Source organism: Balaenoptera ricei, chromosome 20, assembly GCF_028023285.1.
Source record: "Balaenoptera ricei isolate mBalRic1 chromosome 20, mBalRic1.hap2, whole genome shotgun sequence".
NCBI lineage: Eukaryota > Metazoa > Chordata > Mammalia > Artiodactyla > Balaenopteridae > Balaenoptera > Balaenoptera ricei.
The window spans coordinates 41,504,450-41,526,602 of NC_082658.1; the positions used below are offsets into that span (position 1 = coordinate 41,504,450).

Here is a 22,153-nt window from a genome sequence, read left to right on the forward strand (position 1 = left end):
CCTCAGGAAAAGAGTCTCACACGTTGAGAGAAGGGCCCTATAAAAGGGGCTGCCCATCACCGCTGCCACATGTCAGTGGTGTGGCTTTTCCTCTGACCTGAAAGATGTTGTTCTGGGTGGGGGTATCGATGCCCAAAAGAAGCATGGCCTTCCTGGTCACCTCGAAACAATCCTCTGAAAAGGAATCCAAGTCACAGCCCAGTGTCAGGACCAGAGGTCAGCAGGGGCAGCGAGGGGTGAGGGAGGCGGGCCCTGTCGGGATGGGTGGGTGCTGCCGGGCCGGCCCAGGGTGCTGGGTAAGGCTCCCCCTACCTTCCAAGGTCCTCCCTGGGTTGGGCAGCCAGGAGAAGGCGGCTCCCTCAGGGAGGTGCCACTGGAGCCTCTCGTCCGCACTGGCTCCTTTGCAGATCTGTGGGGATGGGGACGGGGGCTGAGCTGGGGGTGCTGGGGAAGCCTAGGCCTGCGTAAGCCCGGGGTTGGGAAGAGAGCAGTGAGAAACGGCAGCAACGTCACAAGGCTGAGGTTCCCGTAGAGCCCAGGGCAGGCAGGGGGGCAAAAACAGCAGCAAGCAGTTCTGGGCGTCTCCACCCGATGCAAAAAAACTCACTGAGGGGGTCTGCAGTATGATGAAGAAAGCAAAACTCCACCTGGGGAGCCCCCAGTCCCAATCTGAGAGCAGGGAGACGTACTATCCATGCCTTGGGGGTCCCCCAGTCTGATGGAGGAGGCACAGTCTAGGGAAGTCCTTGTTCCCAGTTGCCGTTCGAGGACAAGCCTCTGTCTGAGAGTGAGAGTTTCCATTGCGGAGACAGTCCCAGCCTCAAGGACCTTCTGATCTGACAGAGAAGGCAAGCACGTTCCCATGCCAAAACCATCCCGGGAACCAAGATCCAGTGTGTGGCAGAAGTGTTACATAAAGTTTGCAGGAATAAGTGGTGGCATCGCTGAAACCAGGTGAATAGGCAGGCATGAAGCAAGGCAGGGAGGGGAAGGTTTAGGGGCACAGACCCATCTCCGCCCTGCATCTGGGCAGCTGTGGGCCCCACCTGGTACAGACCTGATAGAAGATGTGGAAGTTCCTCTCACTGGAGGCCTGGCAGGCCACTCGAGTTTTCTCTAGCAAGTAGGTCTGAACTGCGGCTCCAGTCATCTGCTGGGCCCTGGGCACAAGCAGGCTGGAGCCCATTAGTTGCCTGTTCATTCCATAGACATTTATTGGGCACTTACTGTGTGCCAGACTGCAACCTACCCCAACTCTTCCACTTAGGCAATGGGGGTTGTGAGGACTAGGGACCACTCAGCAGGTCCTTGGTTGGGGGTCTGGGACATTGCCCTCCAACCAGCTCAGGGGCAGGACCAAGGTCTCTGTACATTATTTGGCCCCATCCCGAGGCAGGAACAGAGCCCCAGCTTCAAGCTCAGAGGTGTGGCCAAGAGGTGGCAGTTTAGCTAGAAGTCTCTGAGCAAGGGTAGAAGCCGGAACACATGGGCTGCACAAGCACATTGCCCCAGGGTCCCTCAGGCTGGAGTAGTTAAGATTTCTCCAGGTTCAAAGATCACCCTCAGGTTCACTTATCACACAGAAAAACATACCAGGAGGAGCCGAGTTCTGCCCACAGGGGTGGCCCAGGCTGGGCACTGCCCCAGCCACTTTCACACTCCCCCCGCCCCCAGCAGCCAGACTGGCACAGAGACTGGCAGCAGAGGTTACCTGTTCAGCTGGAGCTGGATGAACTTCCCAAAGCGGCTACTGTTGTTATTCCTCAGCGTGCACGCGTTCCCTACAGATCACACCTTATGTTTACAGAGTCCCCACAGGCTAAGGTGGCCTCAGGTCTGCTGGGGCCAGGTCTCTATCCTCAAGTCACCTAAAGGACCCTTTGTTGGTTTCCATGTCACAAGGGACAGGACTAGGGACTGGGCACTCGGGCTTTAGCAAATGCGATTCAGCTGAGTTAGAACTTCCTGGCAATGAAGTGGAAAGAGCCAATCTAGGCAGTCAGGGACTATTTTCTTTGAAGGAGAAGAAGGATCAAAAACAAGCTGTTACTGTTGAGGCAGACGGTAAGGCACAACATCTAGAGTGCCAACATGGACACGAATTGTTGTGCATCCTTAGACAAGTCCCCTTCCCTGAACCATCAGGAAGCTGTTCGGAAGGATGGGGTTTGGACTGGGCGAGCCAGAAGGTCCTCTCCAGCACCACTGCTACACCTGCTCAGGCTAGAGGGAGGGGACGACAGAGTGACGTCACCTCTACTGGAAGGAGGCTGAGGGTACCTGGGAGGAAGTTGGGGACCCATGGCAGTGAATGATAAACTACCCTCCACCCCTCTCCTAAAGAGAACACTGCTCCTTTCCCTGGAAGGTGGCAAATCCCAGAGGAAATGGGACTGAGGTACTGTGCCGAGGACACCAAGCTCACCAAAAGCTTCCATGACAGGGTTGGAGTTCAATATTCGCTGTTCGATCCTCTCTGCAATCTTGTGGTTTTCCCAGGATGTGGGTGAGGCGGCCACCACAGCGTAGAACTTCATCAGGCAGCGGGACGTCCATGTCTGTGGCAGAAACAGCCCTGTGGGAGCTGTGTCCATGTTCCCTCCTGCTTCTGAGCCTCCCTGCTACAGCCCTCTTTTCCACCATGTATGTTGCTGACCAAAGGGTGAATGCTGAGTTCAGCTGTATCCTTGGGCAAGGCACTTCCCCGTCTGTGAAATGGGGACACTTACTTCTGCTTCTCCTAGCTCCTGAGGATGCATTTAAGAAATGAGGGGGGCTGGGGTAGAGGAGGACAGCCCACCCTGACCTGAGCAGGCTACTGACCTAAGGAGACTTTCCATGCATTTTCTTACCAACCCTACAGATGCAGATGCAATTACATACTACCTGTTTTCAAAATGATGAAACTCAGGCATAGAAAAAATTTAAATTTTATTGAAGAGTACATATCTAGTAAATGATAGGGCTCTGATTTATACCCAGGCAATCTAGTTAGAAAATTCTCACCGTTTTATTTTTAATCACCTGAGATGAGGTCTATTTTCATTTTAATTTCCATTTGTTCATTGCTAGGACATAGAAACAATAGATTTTAATATACTGACTGTATCCTGTCACCTTGATAAACTCCCTACACCTCACTACAAGTTTTTAGCTTTGTTTTTGTTTGGTTTTGGGTCTTTTTGGTAGCTTTTTTGGTAAATTCTTTTAGGTCTCCCTCTGAGGTGGGAGGTGCTCCCTCTCTGCTATTTTCTGAAAGAACTTGTATAGAACTGGTAACATTAATTCCTTAAATACTTGGTAGAATCCATAAAGTGAAGGCACCTGGGCCTGGAGCTTTCTATGAGGAAAGATTTTTTTTTTTTTTTGAAAACTCAGGGCCCCCTGCATATCCACACTGTGTCACTTCTCACTCCTCATGTCTCTCCTGTTCCCTTTGTGTTTTTGTGTCTTATTCCCTTAGTTCTTTTTTTCTTTAATTAATTAATTTATTTATTTATTTTTGGCTGCGTTGGCTCTTCGCTCCTGCACGTGGGCTTTCTCTAGTTGCGGCAAGCTGGGGCTACTGTTCGTTGAGGTGCACGGGCTCCCATTGTGGTGGCTTCTCTTGTTGCGGAGCAGGGGCTCTAGGCACGTGGGCTTCAGTAGTTGTGGCTCGCAGGCTCTAGAGCGCAGGCTCAGTAGTTGTGGTGTACGGGCTTAGTTGCTCCGCAGCATGTGGAATCTTCCCAGACCAGGGCTCGAATCCATGTCCCCTGCATTGGCAGGCGGGTTCTTAAGCACTGCGCCACCAGGGAAGCCCTGAGGAAAGATTTTTTTTTTTTTTTTTAATTTATTTATGGCTGTGTTGGGTCTTCATTTCTGTGCAAGGGCTTTCTCTAGTTGTGGCAAGCGGGGGCCACTCCTCATCGCGGTGCGCGGGCCTCTCACCGTCGCGGGCCTCTCTTGCTGCGGAGCACAGGCTCCAGACGCGCAGGCTCAGTAGTTGTGGCTCACGGGCCCAGCTGCTCTGCGGCATGTGGGATCTTCCCAGACCAGGGCTCGAACCCGTGTCCCCTGCATTGGCAGGCAGATTCTCAACCACTGCGCCACCAGGGAAGCCCTGAGGAAAGATTTTTAACGATGACTTAAATTTGTCTCATAGATTTAGATATTCAGGTTATATGTTTCTTCTTATGTGAGCTTCAGCAGTTTGTGTATTTCAAAATATTTCTCCATTTTATTAAGTTGTAGAATTTATTGTAATAAAGTTAATAAAAATCTCTTATCTGTAGGAGCTTTAGTTATGTCTATTCTTTCATTTCTGACATTTATAATTTGTCTGACTAGATTTTATTAATCTTTTCAAAGAAATAACCATTGATCTCACTTGCTTTATTATTTTTGTTTCTATTTTACTGGTTTTTTTTAAACTTTATTTCCTTCTTCTGCTTACTTTGGGTTTACTTTATTCTTTTTCCCTTAGTTTAAGGTAGAGGCTCAGGTCAATTATTTGAGTTTATTCTTTTTGAATATAAGCATTCAACGTTACAACAAATTTCCTACTAAGCACTGCTTTTTTTTTTAAGCACAAATTTTGATATGTTTTGCTTTAATTTTCACTCAGTTCAAAGTGTTTTCTAATATCCCTTGTGATTACTTCTTTGAACCAAAGGATATTTAGAAAGGTATTAATTTCCAAACGCTTTGGGATTTTCTAGATATCTTTGTTATTTACTTCTAGTTCAATTCTACCCAGGGCATAGAACAGTTTGTATTTTAATCTTTTCAAATTGAGATTTGTTTTGTGGTTCAGAAGATAGCCCATATCAGTTCCATGTGTACTTGAAAAGAATGCACAAATATCAAACAATTAATTTTGATTTTATTTCAATTGTTTTTGCTTTGTGTATTAATATAATACTTCAGCTTTCCTTTGATTAGTATTGGAATGGTATATCTTTTCCTATTCTTTTACTTTGAACCTATCTATACCTTTATAGTGGGTTTCTTTTTTTTTTTTTTAAGGAATTCCTTTATTTTTATTTATCTATTTTTGGCTGTGTTGGGTCTTCGTTTCTGTGCGAGGGCTTTCCCTAGTTGCGGCAAGCGGGGGCCACTCTTCATCGCGGTGTGCGGGCCTCTCACTGTCGCGGCCTCTCTTGTTGCGGAGCGCAAGCTCCAGACGCACAGGCTCAGTAGTTGTGGCTCATGGCCACTAGTTGCTCCGCAGCATGTGGGATCTTCCCAAACCAGGGCTCGAACCTGTGTCCCCTGCATTGGCAGGCAGATTCTCAACCACTGCGCCACCAAGGAAGCCTGTGGGTTTCTTTAAGACATCATATAATTTGAGTCTTGCCTTTTTAAAGAAAGCCACTCTGACATTCTCTGTCTTTAATTGAAGAGTTTAGTCCACTTACATTTAATTTAATAATCGCTATGGTTGGGTTTAAATCTACCATCTTATTTCTTTTTGAGTTGTTCCATGTGATCTTTGTTACTTTTTTCTCCTTTTATCGCTTCTGGTTGAATTGAGTACTTTTATGATTCCACTGTACCTCTACAATAAATTGTTACTATCTTCACCTTAGAATGAATGATTTTTTAAAAAATTTATTTATTCATTCATTCATTCATTTTTTGGGCTGCATTGGGTCTTCATTGCTGCACGCGGGCTTTCTCTAGTTGCGGCGAGCGGGGGCTACTCTTTGTTGCCGTGAGTGGGCTTCTCATTGCAGTGGTTTCTCATTGCGGAGCTTGGGCTCTAGGTGCGTGGGCTTCAGTAGTTGTGGCTCATGGGCTCAGCAGTTGTGGCTCGCGGGCTCTAGAGCAACAGGCTCAGTAGTTGTGGTGCACGGGCTTAGTTGCTCCGCAGCATGTGGGATCTTCTGGGACCAGGGCTCAAACCTGTGTCCCCTGCATTGGCAGGCAGATTCTTAACCACTGAGTCACCAGGGAAGTCCTTATCATTCTTATCTTTGTTCCTCTTTATGTATATTTTCCTGCTTCCTTAAAGATTTTTTCCTTATGTTTGGTTTCAGCAATTTGACTATAATGTGCCTAGGTGTGTCTTCTTTGTATGCATCCTACTTAGTGTTTCCTGAGCTTCTAGGATCTGTACTTGTTATCTTTTGCTAATTTTCTAAGATATTACTTCTGACCCACATTCTCTCTCTTCTCCTGGGACATCAATTACAAGTATGGTAAACCATCTGATATTGTACCAAAGCTCCTGAATGTGCTTTTCTTTTCGTTTTTCAATTTTCTCTCTCTTTTTTGTTTTGTTTTGTTTTGTTTTGGCCACAACATGTGGCACGTGGGATCTTAGTTCCCCAGCCAAGGATCAAACCCATGCCCTCTGCAGTGGAAGCACGGGCCCTAACCACTGGACCACCAGGGAATTCCCCAAGTTTCTCTTTATTTTTTGATTTCTATTGACTCACTCTCAAGCTCACTGATGTATTCTTCTGCATGTCTAGTCTGCTGATAAGAGTTGTTCATTGGGCTTTCCTGGTGGCGCAGTGGTTGAGAATCTGCCTGCTAATGCAGGGGACACGGGTTCGAGCCCTGGTCTGGGAAGATCCCGCATGCCGCGGAGCAACTAGGCCCATGAGCCACAACTACTGAGCCTGCGCGCCTGGAGCCTGTGCTCCGTAACAAAAGAGGCCACGATAGTGAGAGGCCCACGCACCGCGATGAAGAGTGGCCCCCGCTTGCCGCAACTAGAGAAAGCCCTTGCACAGAAACGAAGACCCAACACAGCCAAAAATAAAAACAAATAAAAAAATAATTAATTAAAAAAAAAAAAGAGTTGTTCATGCTTTTATCATTTCCTCTTAACTATAGTTTCCACCTCTCTCATGAAGAGATTGGAAGAATCTTTTCTGGAGATACTGACAAGCTCATGAGACAAGTTATGAACATTCAGGGTTCCACCAGTTTAGAAAGCTATCCATAGTGAGGCCTCCTGTCCATAAACATAAGAGATTCTAATCAGTTGCTTAATGCCTTATTCTGAAGTATGAACAGAAATTCAAGGATCATTAACTATTTGGTAAACTTCTTTTACATGAATGACAAATATCACAACAAAGGACGAAAAGGAACTAGAAGGAAATAGAAATGAATTTTGGAAATAGAAATGAAAGGAACAGAAGACAAGTAAAAATCATGAAATATCCTCAAAGATAAGAGAAGAAATAAGACCAGGATGCTGGGGGGAGAATATTCAGAGAACAAGAAAGAACTCTTTAGAATTAAAATTTTTAATAAAAATTCAAAACTCAAAAGGATTGAAGGGTAGAGAATATCTCCAAGAAGACAGGACAAAATACTAAGAGACAGAAGAATAGATGAGAAAAACAGGATATTAGACAATTTATCAAACTTCCTACTAATACGAATTCCAGAAAGGGAAAACAAGGGGAGTAAATTATTAAATTATTATCAACAGATATAGTATTTTTCCAAACTAAGGGACATGAGTTTCAAGGTTAAAAAGACCCACACAAAGTACCCAGAAAAGCAAGTGAGAAAAGACACGCCACTGTGAATTTCAATACCTATGGATAAAAAAGACGACCCTAAAAACTTTTGGAAAGAGAACACAAATCACCATTTATGGATTGGGACTTTCAACAGCAACACTCAAAAGAACATATAAGAAAATAACTTATAAATTCAGAAAGAAAATGATTTCCAATTTGAAATTATAATATCCAGCCAACATGTCAAATTAAGGCAGAATAAACATTTGCAGATGTGCAACAACTCAAAAATATGCCCTCCAAGTAACCTTTGTCGGGAAGCTACTAAAGAATATGCTCCATAAAAACAAGGCAGTAAAGGATGAAGAGGAAGCCACTGGGCTCCAACAAGAGATTTATCATAGAACAGAGGACAATCTGGATCCCCAGAGTGAGGCAGACAGCTCCCAGGTAATAGCTGTGTGGCAGCAGCCCTTGGCAGCCACCAGTCCGGACGGGAGTAGGAGACATGAGAACTCTAGGAAGGGCATCGCCAAGAAAAAAAAGCACCTGAGGGAATTCCCTGGCGGTCCAGTGGTAAGCGGTGTGGTTAAAAAAAAAATTTTAAAAAGCACCTGTTGGGTAGGTGTTTTCCAGTTTTGGTGACAAGTTTGATAATGAATTAATAATAGGTATATAGAAACTAAACAAGTGAAAAAGTGGGGGCAATTATTAAGTAGAGGGAAAGTAAAAATTATACAAGAAAAGAAATATAATCATAGTATGTTACAGGGCTCTGCTGGGAACAATACACACATACTTGTAATGTAAATACTATATATTAACTTACGCAGAAATCGTGATATAATTACGTATGTATTTGGGGGCAGGGAAACAGGGCTAAATCCTCATCAAAGTAGTAAATGAACAGATAAGGTCAAAACTGAAAAATCAATAACTAATAATATAAGCATATTGTTTAGAAATATGGATGGAGACACCCAAACAAACTGCTAAAAGATGTGAAAGCACAGGGTTGCTGTTTTTTTATGTAAGCCTTGTAGTATTGCTTGATTTTTGAGCTATGTCACTATGTTTCTACTTATCAAAAATAAATTAAAATTGAAAAAGATACCAGGCCCAGCCCATGACCACAGTGGCTGTTCAATAAAGGGTTACTGAGCTCTGGTTCCATGGGTCTAGGGCCAGGTCCAGCCTCAGCTGCCCAGAGCAATTCTGGAGGACAATGGGCTCATCCAGGAGCTGGGCATCAGCCACTTCACCGGCGACCTTGATATAGCTCTCAAAGATCCCCTCTTCACCCAAGTCCTAGCCCTCATCCCTACAGTTTGCTGTCTCCATCTGTTTCCTTGTCTGTCTTTCCCAGTGAGCTAAGAGCCCCCTGAAAGCCAGATGTTGCATTTTTCCTCTCTGTTCCTCCCCCTGCCACTCCTTACTGGCTAGCCCAGAGCCTAGAACCTGGCAGGTGCTCAGTGCTCAGCAATGCTTTCACATATGAGTGTAGGCAGAGGGGGTTTATGGTCCAAAGAATCCCTTGTGAAGGTAATGTTGAGGAAAGGGTGGGGTGGCTGGTGAGGCTTGACAAGAAGGTGGCGAGGCCTGGGCCAGTACCCTCCTCTGACCGGCCGTGCAACTCCTCACTCATCCTTGTACAACATTCTGTCTCACCTATTAAGATTTTGCCACCTAGGGACCACATGACCACATCAGGAGATTCTGTCCTTCCCCACAGCTGGCCCAATGCACTGCCCTTGCCATCAAGGGCAACCCAGAGATGCAGGTGGACTACTTCCTTATTGGAACGCTAACTACTTTTGGAGGAGTGCTGCCACAGGCCCAGCATGCCACCAAGTGCCTTACGTGCCCTAGTTCATTTAACTCTCACAGAAGTCCCATGAGTTACGTGTTGGTCTTTCCCTCCCTGCCATCTTACGCGTGAAAGAAATGAGGTTTGCAAAAGCTAAATATCTTTCTGATGTGCTCTTAAGCACTATGCTGGAACCCCCAACAGCTGACTTTTGTTTCCAATGGTGTCAGAGCTGAGAGAGTCCTTCAGTGAGAAAATGAAGGCTCAGAGAAAAAAGAGTCTCACCCAGCGTGACAGCAGAGCTGGTGGAAGAGCCTGGACTGGAGCCCTGCCTCTTGACTTCCTGCCCAGCTCCTGCCCAGCTCCTGCCCAGCTCCTGCCCACTGCTGCACACCGAATCCAGGAGGAGCGACCTCCTCTGCCTCTCTGCCCGTCCAGCCAGTCACGCAGTTGACAGGGTGGGAAAGAGGCCCTCTTACCTTTCCAGCACCACTCTCTCCACTGACGACAACAGACTGGTTGACTGGCTCGATCAGGCTCTTGACACTCCTGTAGGTCTGTTCACCCACAGTGAAGATGTGGGGCTTCAGTTTCTGAAACATCAAGGGGTGAAAGGTCATGTGAGCAAACACCTGTCTTCAAGGAGTGGTTGATCCAATGACGGCTGAGATGGGGAGCCTGCCCACTGCAGTGGCAGAGGCTTTGTCTAGAAAAATTTCCTGGAAGTAACAATGTTAGGCCCAACTGTGGGCTTTACCTATTCATCTTCTCTCAGTTTGGAAGCAGTGCTGGCCTTGACCAGTCTATGACATTAACACTTTATCCTCCCATCTCATCTTACCTCAACAGTCTTATTCTGCTATTTATTATTTTATGTTATTGTACTTTGCAATTTGCAAGAACTTTCTTACAAGGTATTGCCTAAGAAGTCTGTACATTAGTTGGATAGCTAACCGTATTTTATAGATAAGAAATCTGGGGCTTCCCTGGTGGCGCAGTGGTTGAGAGTCTGCCTGCCAATGCAGGGGACACGGGTTCGAGCCCTGGTCTGGGAAGATCCCACATGCCGCGGAGCGACTGGGCCCGTGAGCCACAATTGCTGAGCCTGCGCGTCTGGAGCCTGTGCTCCGCAACAAGAGAGGCCGCGATGGTGAGAGGCCTGCGCACCGCGATGAAGAGTGGCTCCCGCTCGCCGCAGCTGGAGGGGGCCCTCGCACAGAAACGAAGACTCAACACAGTCATAAATAAATAAATAAATAAATAAAAGGACATGAATTTCTTTTAAAAAAAAAAAAAAGAAATCTGAGGTTCAGACAGGTTAAATAACCTTCTCAAGTCCACACAGCAAATAAGTGCATCCATGTGATTTGAATTCCAAAGTCACTGTTCTCCTTTCCATCAACGAGTATTAATTGCCCTCAATGTGCTGGGCACTGAGGAAACAGAGGGGGCCAGGACATGGCTTTGCCTTTGAGGAAGCAGAGAGTCGGTAAGATACGGGCTCTCTGGCCAGGCCTCCCCTGGCTTCCACTCGGACACTAACCACGCGTGAGCCAGGCCACCTGCACAATGCACCGCCCGCACAGCACCACCTGGCCAGGAATGATTGCTTACCTACAGCTTCTTGAAGGGATAGGGCATCACTCTGGATGGTGTCAGAACCATCCCTCTCTCCCCCTGCCCTCACCCCATCCACCTCCCGCCTGGACCGTTACAAAGCCTCCAACTGTTCTCTGTCTCCTGTCTCACCTTCCTGAACCCAACTCCCCCACCTTCCAAGGTAATTATCCCCCCAGTCGGCTCTGCTCACAGCCCCACCCCCACGCCTGACGAAGAACCTCTGTGCACACGCTGCCTGCTGTGGGGCATCAGACCCTTCAACAGTCCTGGCTTATCTCACCTCCTGCCTCTGTCTGCAATACCTCCCTCTGGCCCGCAAGTCTGCTCTTGCTTCTCCCTGCACTTTAACATCAACTGGTCTATTCCCTGCCTGCACCAGCTCCATCCTCACCCCCACAAGAAGTTACCTGGCGGACTTCCCTGGTGGCGCAGTGGTTAAGAATCCGCCTGCCAATGCAGGGGACACGGGTTCGAGCCCTGGCCCGGGAAGATCCCACATGCCGCAGAGCAACTAAGCCCGTGAGCCACAACTACTGAGCCTGTGCTCTAGAGCTCGTGAGCCACAAGTACTGAGCCCCCGCGCCTAGAGCCTGTGCTCCGCAACAAGAGAAGCCACCGCAATGAGAAGCTCGCGCACTCGCGCACTGCAACGAAGAGTAGCCCCCGCTCGCTGCAACTAGAGAAAGCCCGTGCGCAGCAACGAAGACCCAACACAGCCAAAAATAAATAAATAAAATAAAATAAATAAATTTATAAAAAAAAGAAGTTACTTGGCATTCCAATCAGTGGAGATGAACATGTGCTGAATATTCTAGGGCAATCCTTATCACATGTAATTTTATCCTTTTCCCAAAAAAGTGGTTTGTTAAATATACAAATGTACCCTTGTAAATTCTTTCCTACTAATAAATTCACAAAGAAAATAAAAATCACCTGTCCTATGTCCCAATTTTAAGTTCCAAAATCAGTTGAACAAACATTTATCTCCAACTTTACACCTACTGGTATATGTCCAAACTTCTGTGAGCTACTGGTGGGCAGGGCCATGGCACCAGTAGACTTTGAATGACTACATGGCTGGTGAATACATGGATAAGGACAGGGAAGCCGCCAGGTAGCCGAGGGGAGGAGGGGGAGCCCTGAGGCCACAGGCAGCGGTGAGTCTTACCTGGGGCTGAGGAGCAGCGTGGTACTCTTGCATCAGCTCTGGTGAATAGAGCTGAGGGATGGGCTTGAAGGGGTTCAGAGCCACCAGGGTGCAGCCAGCGTTGGTGTAGAACATGTCTGCTGTGTACCGGGCCTGCAGACACCTCAGGACTGAGGCAGAGGTGCCTTTAGCAAACTCTGGCTCAAATGGAGACATAACTGCACATACAAACACCCGCCTTACAGCGCTCCCTCTGCAATTAGCCAAGAGGCATTAGATCCCAGCAGCTCCCTGAAGAGTAGGTACAAGATCTAATTAAGCTGAGCCCCACACCTGGAGCAAAGGCTGCACTGGGGAGCCCGGGGGCAGCTGCCAGGCAGAGGTCTGGCTCCAGGTCAGGAGTCCTGCCTGCCTCGGTCTGGCCAGGGGCAGCAGTGCTGAACACCTTCATCACACCTCCACCCACTGGAGACAGCACACTCGAGGAGAGGGGGCGCCCATACCTGTCTCCAGCGTCACAGGATTCACCTTGGTGAGGTCATCCAGCTGGTGCAGCGGGGCCTCCCCGCCCAGGAACTCCTGCAGGTCTTCTCTGAGGGATTCCCCGCCATGGGCATCAGAGCCTGAACTGTGGCCATTAACCTGGGAGGGAGTAACAGAGCCAGGAGAGCTGGGACTCAGACCTGCTGGCAGCTACATGAGGGTGGGGGCCTGTATAGTAGAAAGAGAACAGGCCTCTAGTATCATAGCCTGGTTGTTCAAACTTCAGCTCTGCCACTTACTAGGCCTGTGAGACTCGGTAAGTTACTTAACCTCTCTGAGCCACAGCTTCTTTATTTGTAAATTAGGAAAAATAAAATCAACTCACAGGGCTATTTGGAAGAAAAATAAGAAGACATATACAAAGCACTTAGTCAAGTGCCTGGCACATAACATGTACTCAGTAAATCAATAAATGCTATCCCCTCTCCTCTGCCATGAGTTCCAGCTTCTGGCCGGGCCAGCTACCAGCCTTACTGGGCTGGCAGGGGTGGGGCCCAAGGTGGGGGGTTGCTACAGGAGAACCGCAAAGGGAAAGAACCATGGTTTGGACCTTTTTTGAAAGAGACCATTCAGCTTGAGATGAAAAATCAGCTGTGAGGTAGCCCCACGCCTTCATCACCCGCCTCTTGGGGCTTAAATTTAGCCTGGTTAATTAATTAGCTCCTGCTGCCCTGGTCTACTTGAGAAGAAGCCTGGCTCAGAAGTCAGATGAGGTCAAGAACGAGCACCAAGGGGAAGTGGCCCTTTCTCCCTCTCCCTTGCCCATCCTCGATGCCAACACTTTCCACATGTTTCCTCTCCCCATTTTCCTCCTGTGATCCCATTGCTCCTCTTTTCTCCCTGGGGGTTGCAGGAAAGATGGTGTGGGTAATAGAAGAAGAGAGTAACTTGGCTGAAATCTGCTTTTGGAGGAAGGAGTCTGTGATATAACATGTGTGGGTTTCTAATGAGACTACTTAACCTTAGAGTTCAAACCCTCAAGCCAAGGAGGCAAGTGTCATTTGAGAGCCCCAGTAATAAGTTTCTTTCCAAAGATGTTGCCTGTTCTCTGAACTTGGACCCACGATGATGCATGTACAAAGCAGGCTCTTGGCCTCCAGGATAACTGCCAAGGTCAGAGCATGACTGGGTCCATGCGAATCCTTCTGCTTTAGGGAAAAAAAGAAAATCACTCAAAACCCATCCATAATTTTTTTTTTTTTTGCTTTTTTTTTTGGCTGCGCTGGGTCTTTGTTGCTGCGCGCAGCCTTTCTCTAGTTGCGGTGAGTGGGGGCTACTCTTCGTTGCGGTGCACGGACTTCTCACTGCGGTGGCTTCTCTTGTTGCGGAGCACGGGCTCTAGGCGCGTGGGCTTCAGTAGTTGCAGCACGCGGGCTCAGTAGTTGTGGCGCACGGGCTTAGTTGCTCCACGGCATGTGGGATCTTCCTGGACCAGGGATCGAACCCATGCCCCTGCATTGGCAGGCGGATTCTTAACCACTGCGCCACCAGGGAAGTCCCCCATCCATTATTTATGAACAGCTCTTATCCTACCAGAGAGGCAGCTGAGTATCATGGTCCTTGACTTGGACTTGAAAGCTAGATTGCCTGGGTTTGAATCCTGATTCTACCACTTCCTAGTTGTATAATCTTGTGTTAAGTTTCTTAATCTCTTTGTGCCTCAATTTTCCTCATCTGTAAAATGGGAATGGTGGTAGTATCTACCTCATAGATGCTAACAAGCACATAAAGTATTTAGAAAAGGCTTCTGGTCTCTTCCACCAAAAATTAGCTATTATAATATAGTTTTGTTAAAAGCAGTTCTTCTAATTAGGCAATAATATATTAAAGGCCTTAAAACTACGTATGTCCCTTAAGCCTGCAATTCTTCTTCTAGAACATGATCCTATGTAAAGGTCATAAAAATGTTCAGTATATATAGAAACACTTACAATTGCAAAACAATTGAAAATAACCCAAATGTCCAAACAGTAGCTTAAATTATAGTACATCCTTACAATGGAATAAAGCAGATTACAAAGAGAATGATACCTTTAAATATTTTAAAAATACATATTTAGGGAAAAAAATCTAGGATATTCTCTGAAACGTCGGTTATCTCTGGGCAGTACAATTATGGGTAACTTTAATGTTCTTTTTGCTTATCTGTATTTCCCACATTGCTTATAATGAACTTGACCTTGAATAAGTCACTTAACTGCTCTGAGCCTTATCTCCAAAATGGGGATATAATAGCACTATATATATAATATGGTATCTTTCTCAAGGACTAAACAAAACTATATGTGTAAAATGCTTAGTATAGTGCCTACTATATAGCAAGGGCTCAACACAGAGCAGCTGCTAGTACAGTTATGATAAATGTTACTGCTTTTTAAATAAGAAATAAGTCAAAAATGGACAATAAAAAAAGCCCAGAGTAGATGACTGTCCTGCCTGCTTCTCTCCAGCCTTCAAGCCTGTTTCATGAGCCAAAAGGCTGGGAGAAGGTCAAGCAGCAGAGTCTACCATGACTCCCTTGAGGCTGGCTGACCTCACTCTCGGTTATCCTGCCTTACCTGCCTAGGACTCCACTAGACCGTGATCTCCTAAAGGGCAGGAATGATCTGCCTCAGGCCAGTGGCAACACTCAGTAAATAAAAATTCAGCAAATATCTACTGGCATTGTCTTTGGACCAAGAGGTGCATGTGAAGGATGATATGGGTATGAGATAGGGCTCCACAGTGAAGGGCAGGACTGGGGCCATAGGAGCCTTTCAGAGGCAGAGGCCTGGAGTAAGGGCAGGTTTCAAGTCCCTACAGCAACCCACTGTGGACCCCATGATCCATTCATCAGAATTCTTATATATTTCCACATAGGTCATCTTCTCTCACATTTTCGCACAGGCTGACCTCTTGGCTTGGACTGCTTATTTTCCTTCTCCACCTGGCTAATTCCTACTTTTTTTTTTTTTGCCACACTGCGTGTCACGCAGGACCTTAGTTCCCCAACCAGGGATTGAACCCGTGCCCCCTGCAGTGGGAGGGCGGAGTCTTAACCACTGGACTGCCAGGGAAGTCCCAATTCCTACTTATTCTTTTTTTTTTTTTTTTTTTCCTACTTATTCTTTAAGGCTCAGCTTCAAGGAACACCTCCTCTTGGAGGCCACAGCCTTCCACTTGCCTTAATAACTCAGGCTGTGAGGGACATCTCTCAGGACTCCCTCACTGGTTCAGGCTTGTAAGGTCACCAAAATGCCCTAAGGATTCCCTCACCCAGCCCATCTTACCCATCCCAGGGGAAAGAGCTAAAAACCACAACAGGGGAGATTCAAATTAGGTATCAGGAAGAGCTTCTTGGAAACAGGTGAAAGGCACTGGAATGACTATCTGAAGACAGAAAAGAAGAAAGACCTTTAAGGGGTCTTTCCCATCCTTCCAGGTCAGAGCAGTGGAAGCTTCATTCAGGTAAATGAAAGATGCGGCGGTGCCTCAGGTGCTTGAGGGCCAGGGTTATCGAAGGGTGAGGGTTTACCTGCTGGAGCATCCTGCTTCAATGTGGTCAGCCAGGGTTCTGGGTCGCAGGCACAAGGAGTGCTATCCACCTGGTCATGGGGGCACAGGCTGGGGCATGAGTCCTGCAAAGGGCTCAGTTCTTGAGGAATCTCTGAGACGAATCACCCTAGAGCCTGTGGCATGAGAGAGAAGACAAGGGGCACACACAGGTGAGGGCTTCTCCAGGATGACTCACTCCTGCTCCTCCCACCAAGCAGGAAGAACCAAAATGAGAACCAGGGCGAGCCTGGGCAGAGAGGGAGAGTCTGTCCCGCCCCCTGCCAATGAGGGAACAGGGGAAACTTACAGGAGCCTCCAGAGGCGCCCGGGGCTCCTTCAGGGCCAGTTTTACTACGGGGTTTGAGGTGGGGCTGCAAATCTTCTGGGTTAGCGTGCCATGCAGGATGAGGACACCGGAAGACAGAGATGCCTCGTGCCCTATCCTCTCCAGCACACAGAAATGTCCTATCTTAGTACAGCCAGTAGTCAGTGGGGCAGGGAGGCTGGAGTCAACTTTTGATGTTCCAGGAAAGCTGCTGTGTGGAACGGAAGCCACAGCTCAGTCCTTCACTAGTAAGCCATCACACCTTCCCCACCCACCTTCATTCCTCATCTTGTCTACCTCACGAGGAGTGGCTGTGAAGGGCAACCAGGTGAAAGCACCCTACAAAGTACAAATCTGAATATTCATTCAGAGGAGAAATATTGTTAGTACTAAGGATGGATGATCCATTTGGGAGCACTAATCAGGTGGAACAGTTCAGTGTCAACTTTAAGAAGGTGAAGATTTCAGAGGAGGGGAACCCGTTCGAGAGAGGGGTGTTGTGAAGCTAGGCTTAGGCCAATCTCTGAAAAACTGTAAGTGACTCACAGACTTGGAATTTCCCAGGCTTCACACCTCCCCAGCAAGGAAGGATGAGGATGAGAATGAGGGGTGTCAGCAATGAATTGACCTTGGTGGAGACTTTCTTGAGGCCCTGAATACATCTAGCCTTTGAAAGAACTCAGGGATAGGGGCTCCCATGGAAACTGGAAAAACGACAATTCAGGCAGAGGAGGGCATCAGGACTGTGGTGGACACATTCACCCTGGACACTGACGGTACCCCATCCAGGGCACAGCCATGCAGAGGGCCCCAGAGACTCAAGGCCAACAAAGTTCCCTCAACTAGAAGCTCATCTTAAGAGAGAGGATCAGAGGGGAACACAACAGGTTGTAGGGTTAGAATCCAAAGCCCACAACCCCTCAAAAGCAGTTCACAAGACCCCTCTAAGCCTTATTCCGTTCCCTCATTTGCAAAAAGGACTACTAATACCCAGACCTCACAATGCTGAGTTAAGGATCAAATGGGATAGTACCTCTGAGACCGCTTTGCAAATGTTGGTTATTACAATGCAGGGTCCACTTCTTGCCAGAATCAAGTCAGATTAGAGCGGTTTTCTCCAGCTCTCCCAGCTCTTGCTCCCTGTCGGCTTCGCGATTACCAGCCAAGGGTTTCTGGTAAGGGTGTGACCACTGTGGGCAGGAGGGAGACGGTAATGAATAGATGAAAACCCCTAGTCAGGGCAGGCGGCAACCTGAACATCAGCTCTCCCCCTCCCTCCTCCCCTCCAGCCTCTGGTTCTTCCTCGGCTCAGACGACAGTGGGAGGGCAGACGAGAAGAGCAGGGTAAGGGTCCTGGGAGCCCCGCCCCCAGGTTCCCGGCGGGAACGGGCACTCCTTGTCCCCGCGAGGTGCCCGCCGGGCCCAGGGCTGGGATGCCGCTCCGGAAGCACCTGGCACGGGGACAGTATGTCCTTCCTGGGAAGGTGGACGTGACCCCTGCCAAGGGCGCGGCTGCCCCGACGCCTCCCCGGGCCAGCCGCCCCCTCCCAGGTCCCTAGACAAGGAGAGGAGAGGAGAGGAGCAGGAGCGGGACCTTTCCCCCACCCCGGGCCGCCCCCTGCCGGCTCGGTGGTGAGTGACTATGAAAGGTCCTTGTTCTGGAAAAAGGCAAAGAGCTGGGCTACCTCCTCCTGGGATACGAGAGGGTCAAAAAGAAAAGAGCAAAGGGAGGGGAAACGGCGCTTTGGAAAGGGGAGGGAGAGACGCCCCCTTCTTCCCCAGCGCCGCGGGGGCCCACCGGACTCCCCGGTCCCTTCGGGCACGCAAAGGGCTTCGGGCCCGTCTTGGGGTGGCACTCACCGGTCCCACGGCCTGAGCCGCCGAGCGTGCGGCCCCCGCCGGCCAGACTGGAAACGCAGACGGGCGGGCCGGGTGAGGCGGCGGGAAAAGCCCGGGGAGGAAGGGCGGAGGCAGGGGCAGGAGACAGCCGGAGAGGAGGGAAAGCTGGGAACGCCGGGTCGCAGCCGCGGGCTACAGTTGGGGCCAAGTGGCCGGGAACCGGCACGCTCCTCCCTCGGGGCGGGGCGCGCACTCGCGGCGCGGGGCGCACGTGGCCCGTCCGGGTCGCCGGCATCCGGAGTTGGGGGCTCGCTCCGGGACAAAATATTCTGAGAGCCTGGGGTAAGATGCGGGGGAGAAGGGAGGGAGGGCTTCAGGGCCTCCGGGCCCTCACGGGGCTGTGGGTCTCTCCGTAGGGAGACCAGGCGCCCTGGCCACCCCCACCCCCCACTGACGAGGCCTCGCCGTGGGGTCTGAGGGCCAGTGGTGAGGTGCGGGAAGCGCCTTTCCCGCCCGACCTCCTCTGACCGACCTGCCCGAGGCCAAGGCCCGAGAGCACCTGGGCTAGGCAAGCCCTTGACAGGGAAGGACGCGCATGGGGAGCCTGCGGGGCGTGGGAAACGAGCACTCTCGTGGGCGGGGACGCGCGCGGGGGGCCGGCCCAGAAGCGCAGGCCGCCCGGCGTCGGCCGGAAGCGCTGTTCGGGAGGCGGAAGCGGCTGGCTCGCGCGTGTCCCGCCCTTGCGGGGGTACCCCGCGCCCCGGCTCTCTTACGGGACCCTCTACCTCTGGGCGCAGAGACCACCAGGAACACGTGAGGTAACGGCCGGCGCGGCCAGGGAGCGTGTCTGTCGGGAAAAGGGCTCTTTTATTTTTAAAGGCCAGCAGGTTCGGATCGATTTGTTCTCGGGAGGTAATGCTGCTGGGCCCAGATAGGCCATCACGTATGCATGCATTCTTTTATTCAATATGGTTCTTGTTTGGCCAACAAATGTGTTCTTCCCAGGTGCCACTTTTCAGACATGGATATGTGGCAGAGAGGTGTTTTATATCCCTTTAAAACAATTAACACTAGTGTGTACTTTACGGACCCCTACTCCTCCTCCACGATTAGCCATCCATTCTACCTACCTACACCTTAACCTGTAAATGAGGTAAGGAGCAGCCTGGGGCTCAGGAGATCACTGGAGGATTCGTATTTTGTACTAGAAGCAGGAGGTTCAGAGAGGCTCAGGACAGAAACCAAGGCCCCCAACTCCAAAGTGTACTTAAATACCTTCTCTTTCCCTGTCCCTCTTCTCCTCCCGTCTCAGATTTGACTCTAAATCATTAGTGAGGTGTATTCAATTTTCATTATATTATCTTCATGACCTTTACATGCTTTGTAGTAGGAATTTCTATCCTACCGTGAGTCCACTCTCAGGTTTTGTATCTCACATTCACTTTCTTTGTGAGTCTGCCTTATACTGAGAATAGCTAAAGCTTTTTAACCAGTTATTTCATACTATTAGTATGACATCCTTATCCTCATATATTAGTGTTAGGCTTCTTCCAGCAATCCTTGTAAGGGGAATCGCAAGTCCTGGGTTCTGCTCCGAAACTCAGGAATAAGAGTAAAATCAAGTCAGGTGCATATTTATGCAAATTACCAAGTCATGTACATATATATGCCAGTTCCACAGGAACGTTGCTTTCCACAAATGCATCTTAGTTCTCCTGCCAGGGATCGAACCCGTGCCCCCTGCAGTGGAAGCAGAGTCTTAACTACTGGACTGCCAGATTAGCCCCATCCCTTTGCTCTTGTTTTCACAGGAAGAAGAAAAAATGTCTCAGAAGCAGATGAAGGAAGCTTTTGTCAGTAACCACAATGGAACGAGCGTGCTGGAAATCACCGAGGGCTTGTGCTTGCCTGCACTCTGTATCCTGTGTAGAGGGCTCCTGATCATTCTCTCACAGCACTTATGTTCTTCTTCACATACCTGGAGAACTCGATTCTTCATTGACTTTGCTTTCCTAATAGTTCCCCTGGTGACCACTTTGACCATTTTCGCTTCATTTGTCCTCCTTGAGTATCTCATTGTAATTATCTTTGGGGCAGTGCTGCTCTATGAAACATACTGCAGGAGAACTTGCTATGCCAGAATGCCTGTCGGGAAAATCCTTGAAAAATTCTTGAAAATCAGTCTAGAATCAGAATACATTCCAGCCATCTCCTGTTTCCGTGTAATTAACAGTGCATTTACTGCTGTTGCCATTTTGGCTGTGGACTTCCCTCTTTTTCCCAGAAGATTTGCCAAAACCGAGCTCTATGGGACAGGAGCAATGGATTTTGGAGTAGGAGCCTTTATTTTTGGGACTGCAATGGTTTGTCCAGAGGTTAGGAGAAAATATACAAAAGGGTCCAGACTTTGTTATCTTACAAAGTCATTGTACTCTGTTTGGCCATTAGTCTTCCTAGGAATGGGACGATTAGTCATTATAAAATCCATAGGCTATCAGGAACATTTAACTGAGTATGGAGTTCACTGGAATTTTTTCTTTACCTTAATAGTTGTGAAATTGATAACATCACCGCTTTTGATTATTTTTCCCCTAAATAAATCCTGGATTGTGGCTATCAGCATTACTGTATTCTACCAGCTAGCCCTTGATTTTACCCCACTGAAAAGGTTAGTTTTGTATGGCAGTGATGGCAGTGGCACAAGGGTTGGTTTATTAAATGCCAACCGAGAAGGAATAATCTCTACCTTGGGGTATGTGGCAATACACATGGCTGGTGTTCAAACAGGATCATACGTACTTAAAAAAAGATCACATATCAAAGACTGGATAAAAGTAGCATGTTATATTCTATTGACAGCTATTGGCTTCTTCATATCTCTTTACATAGTTCAGGTAAATGTAGAAGTAGCATCTCGAAGAATGGCCAATTTAGCCTTTTGTATTTGGATAGTTGCTTCTTGCCTGATCCTTCTTAGTAGTTTATTACTGGGTGATATAATTTTGAATTTTGCCAAATTTCTAATTAAAGGGGCAACAGTACCATGTTCTTGGAAACTTATCCAGTCACCTGCTGCAAATAGAAAGCATTCAGAATCTCTAGTCTCTGAAGCTGAAAGAAAGGAACCCACTCTTTGTTTAATCACAGCAATGAACAGAAACCAGTTAATTTTTTTCTTGCTGTCAAATGTAACAACTGGCCTAGTCAACCTGTTGGTAGATACATTACACAGCAGTACCTTGTGGGCCTTATTTGTACTCAATCTCTACATGTTTACCAACTGCTTAGTTATATATGTGCTGCACTTGCAAGATAAGACGGTAAAATTTTGGTGATCAGTACAGGTAGTATATATTTTGAGCAATATTATTTTAATGAGAAAGAATAAATATAAAATGGGCTTTTGGCAACTCAGTGTTAAGTGTATTTTATTATAAAATTTTCATTCCTACTCTAACAGTAGTGATGCTTAATATTTTAAATGTATCTCAACACCATGTAAAACAAACCAATACAGAAGAAACAAAGCCTTTTGACTTGTTAGAATATTTATAAATTTCAGTATTTTAAAGAAATTGTTGTGTTTACAGTTGTGATACTGGAAGATTGGAGGGTGAGGAGGAGGATTTTTACTTTCCATCTTTTTTTTTTTATAAATTTATTTATTTATTTTATTTTTGGCTGTGTTGGGTCTTCATTGCTGCGCGCGGGCTTTCTCTAGTTGCGGTGAGCAGGAGCTACTCTTTGTTACAGTGCGCAGGCCTCTCATTGTGGTGGCTTCTCTTATTGTGGAGCACGGGCTCTAGGTGCACAGGCTTCAGTAGTTGTGGCTCATGGGCTCAGTAGTTGTGGCATGCAGGCTCTAGAGCGCA

At 48.0% G+C, this 22,153-nt stretch overlaps 2 protein-coding genes and 1 long non-coding RNA gene across 10 annotated transcripts in view; 1 reads left to right on the top strand and 2 right to left on the bottom strand.

Annotated features, from left to right (window-relative positions):
* MYO19 (myosin XIX) overlaps positions 1–18,894 on the bottom strand; it is a 35,387-nt gene extending 16,493 nt beyond the window's left edge. For 2 of the 6 annotated variants that reach the window (XR_009499704.1, XM_059908404.1), the window contains exons 1-11: positions 18,303–18,876; positions 17,476–17,632; positions 16,098–16,251; positions 12,544–12,682; positions 12,062–12,210; positions 9,753–9,866; positions 2,426–2,558; positions 1,712–1,781; positions 1,058–1,175; positions 313–409; positions 98–174 (exon numbers count right to left, since the gene is read on the bottom strand). Coding sequence is in view for 5 of the 6 variants with exons in the window: in XM_059908404.1 (XP_059764387.1) it covers positions 98–174; positions 313–409; positions 1,058–1,175; positions 1,712–1,781; positions 2,426–2,558; positions 9,753–9,866; positions 12,062–12,210; positions 12,544–12,682; positions 16,098–16,109 (909 nt within the window). In the remaining variant the exon portion in view is untranslated. Of the gene's footprint in view, positions 1–97; positions 175–312; positions 410–1,057; positions 1,176–1,711; positions 1,782–2,425; positions 2,559–9,752; positions 9,867–12,061; positions 12,211–12,543; positions 12,683–16,097; positions 16,252–17,475; positions 17,633–18,302 lie in introns of all 6 variants that reach the window. The other 4 variants (XM_059908408.1, XM_059908407.1, XM_059908405.1 and 1 more) reach the window with 3 other exon arrangements.
* On the bottom strand, positions 2,915–4,095 carry LOC132355853 (uncharacterized). Its single transcript, XR_009499705.1, has 2 exons — positions 3,931–4,095; positions 2,915–3,801 (listed from the first exon to the last, which is right to left on the bottom strand). It is a non-coding gene; the product is annotated as an uncharacterized LOC132355853 (long non-coding RNA).
* On the top strand, positions 17,979–21,911 carry PIGW (phosphatidylinositol glycan anchor biosynthesis class W). 3 transcript variants are annotated; one of them, XM_059908411.1, is made up of 2 exons: positions 17,979–18,074; positions 20,093–21,911. In XM_059908411.1, exon 2 carries the CDS (start codon positions 20,105–20,107, stop codon positions 21,614–21,616), a length of 1,512 nt encoding a protein of 503 aa, XP_059764394.1. In that variant the 5' UTR covers positions 17,979–18,074; positions 20,093–20,104; the 3' UTR covers positions 21,617–21,911. The 3 variants fall into 3 exon arrangements, with proteins under 3 accessions (XP_059764394.1, XP_059764393.1, XP_059764392.1); XM_059908410.1 differs by lacking the exon at positions 17,979–18,074 and adding an exon at positions 18,452–18,623; XM_059908409.1 differs by lacking the exon at positions 17,979–18,074 and adding an exon at positions 18,646–19,099.
* The last annotated feature ends 242 nt before the right edge of the window (positions 21,912–22,153 follow it).

Bases quoted from the DNA above. Each gene is read 5' to 3' on its own strand.
- PIGW (XM_059908411.1), top strand. From the start codon at position 20,105: ATGTCTCAGAAGCAGATGAAGGAAGCTTTTGTCAGTAACCACAATGGA.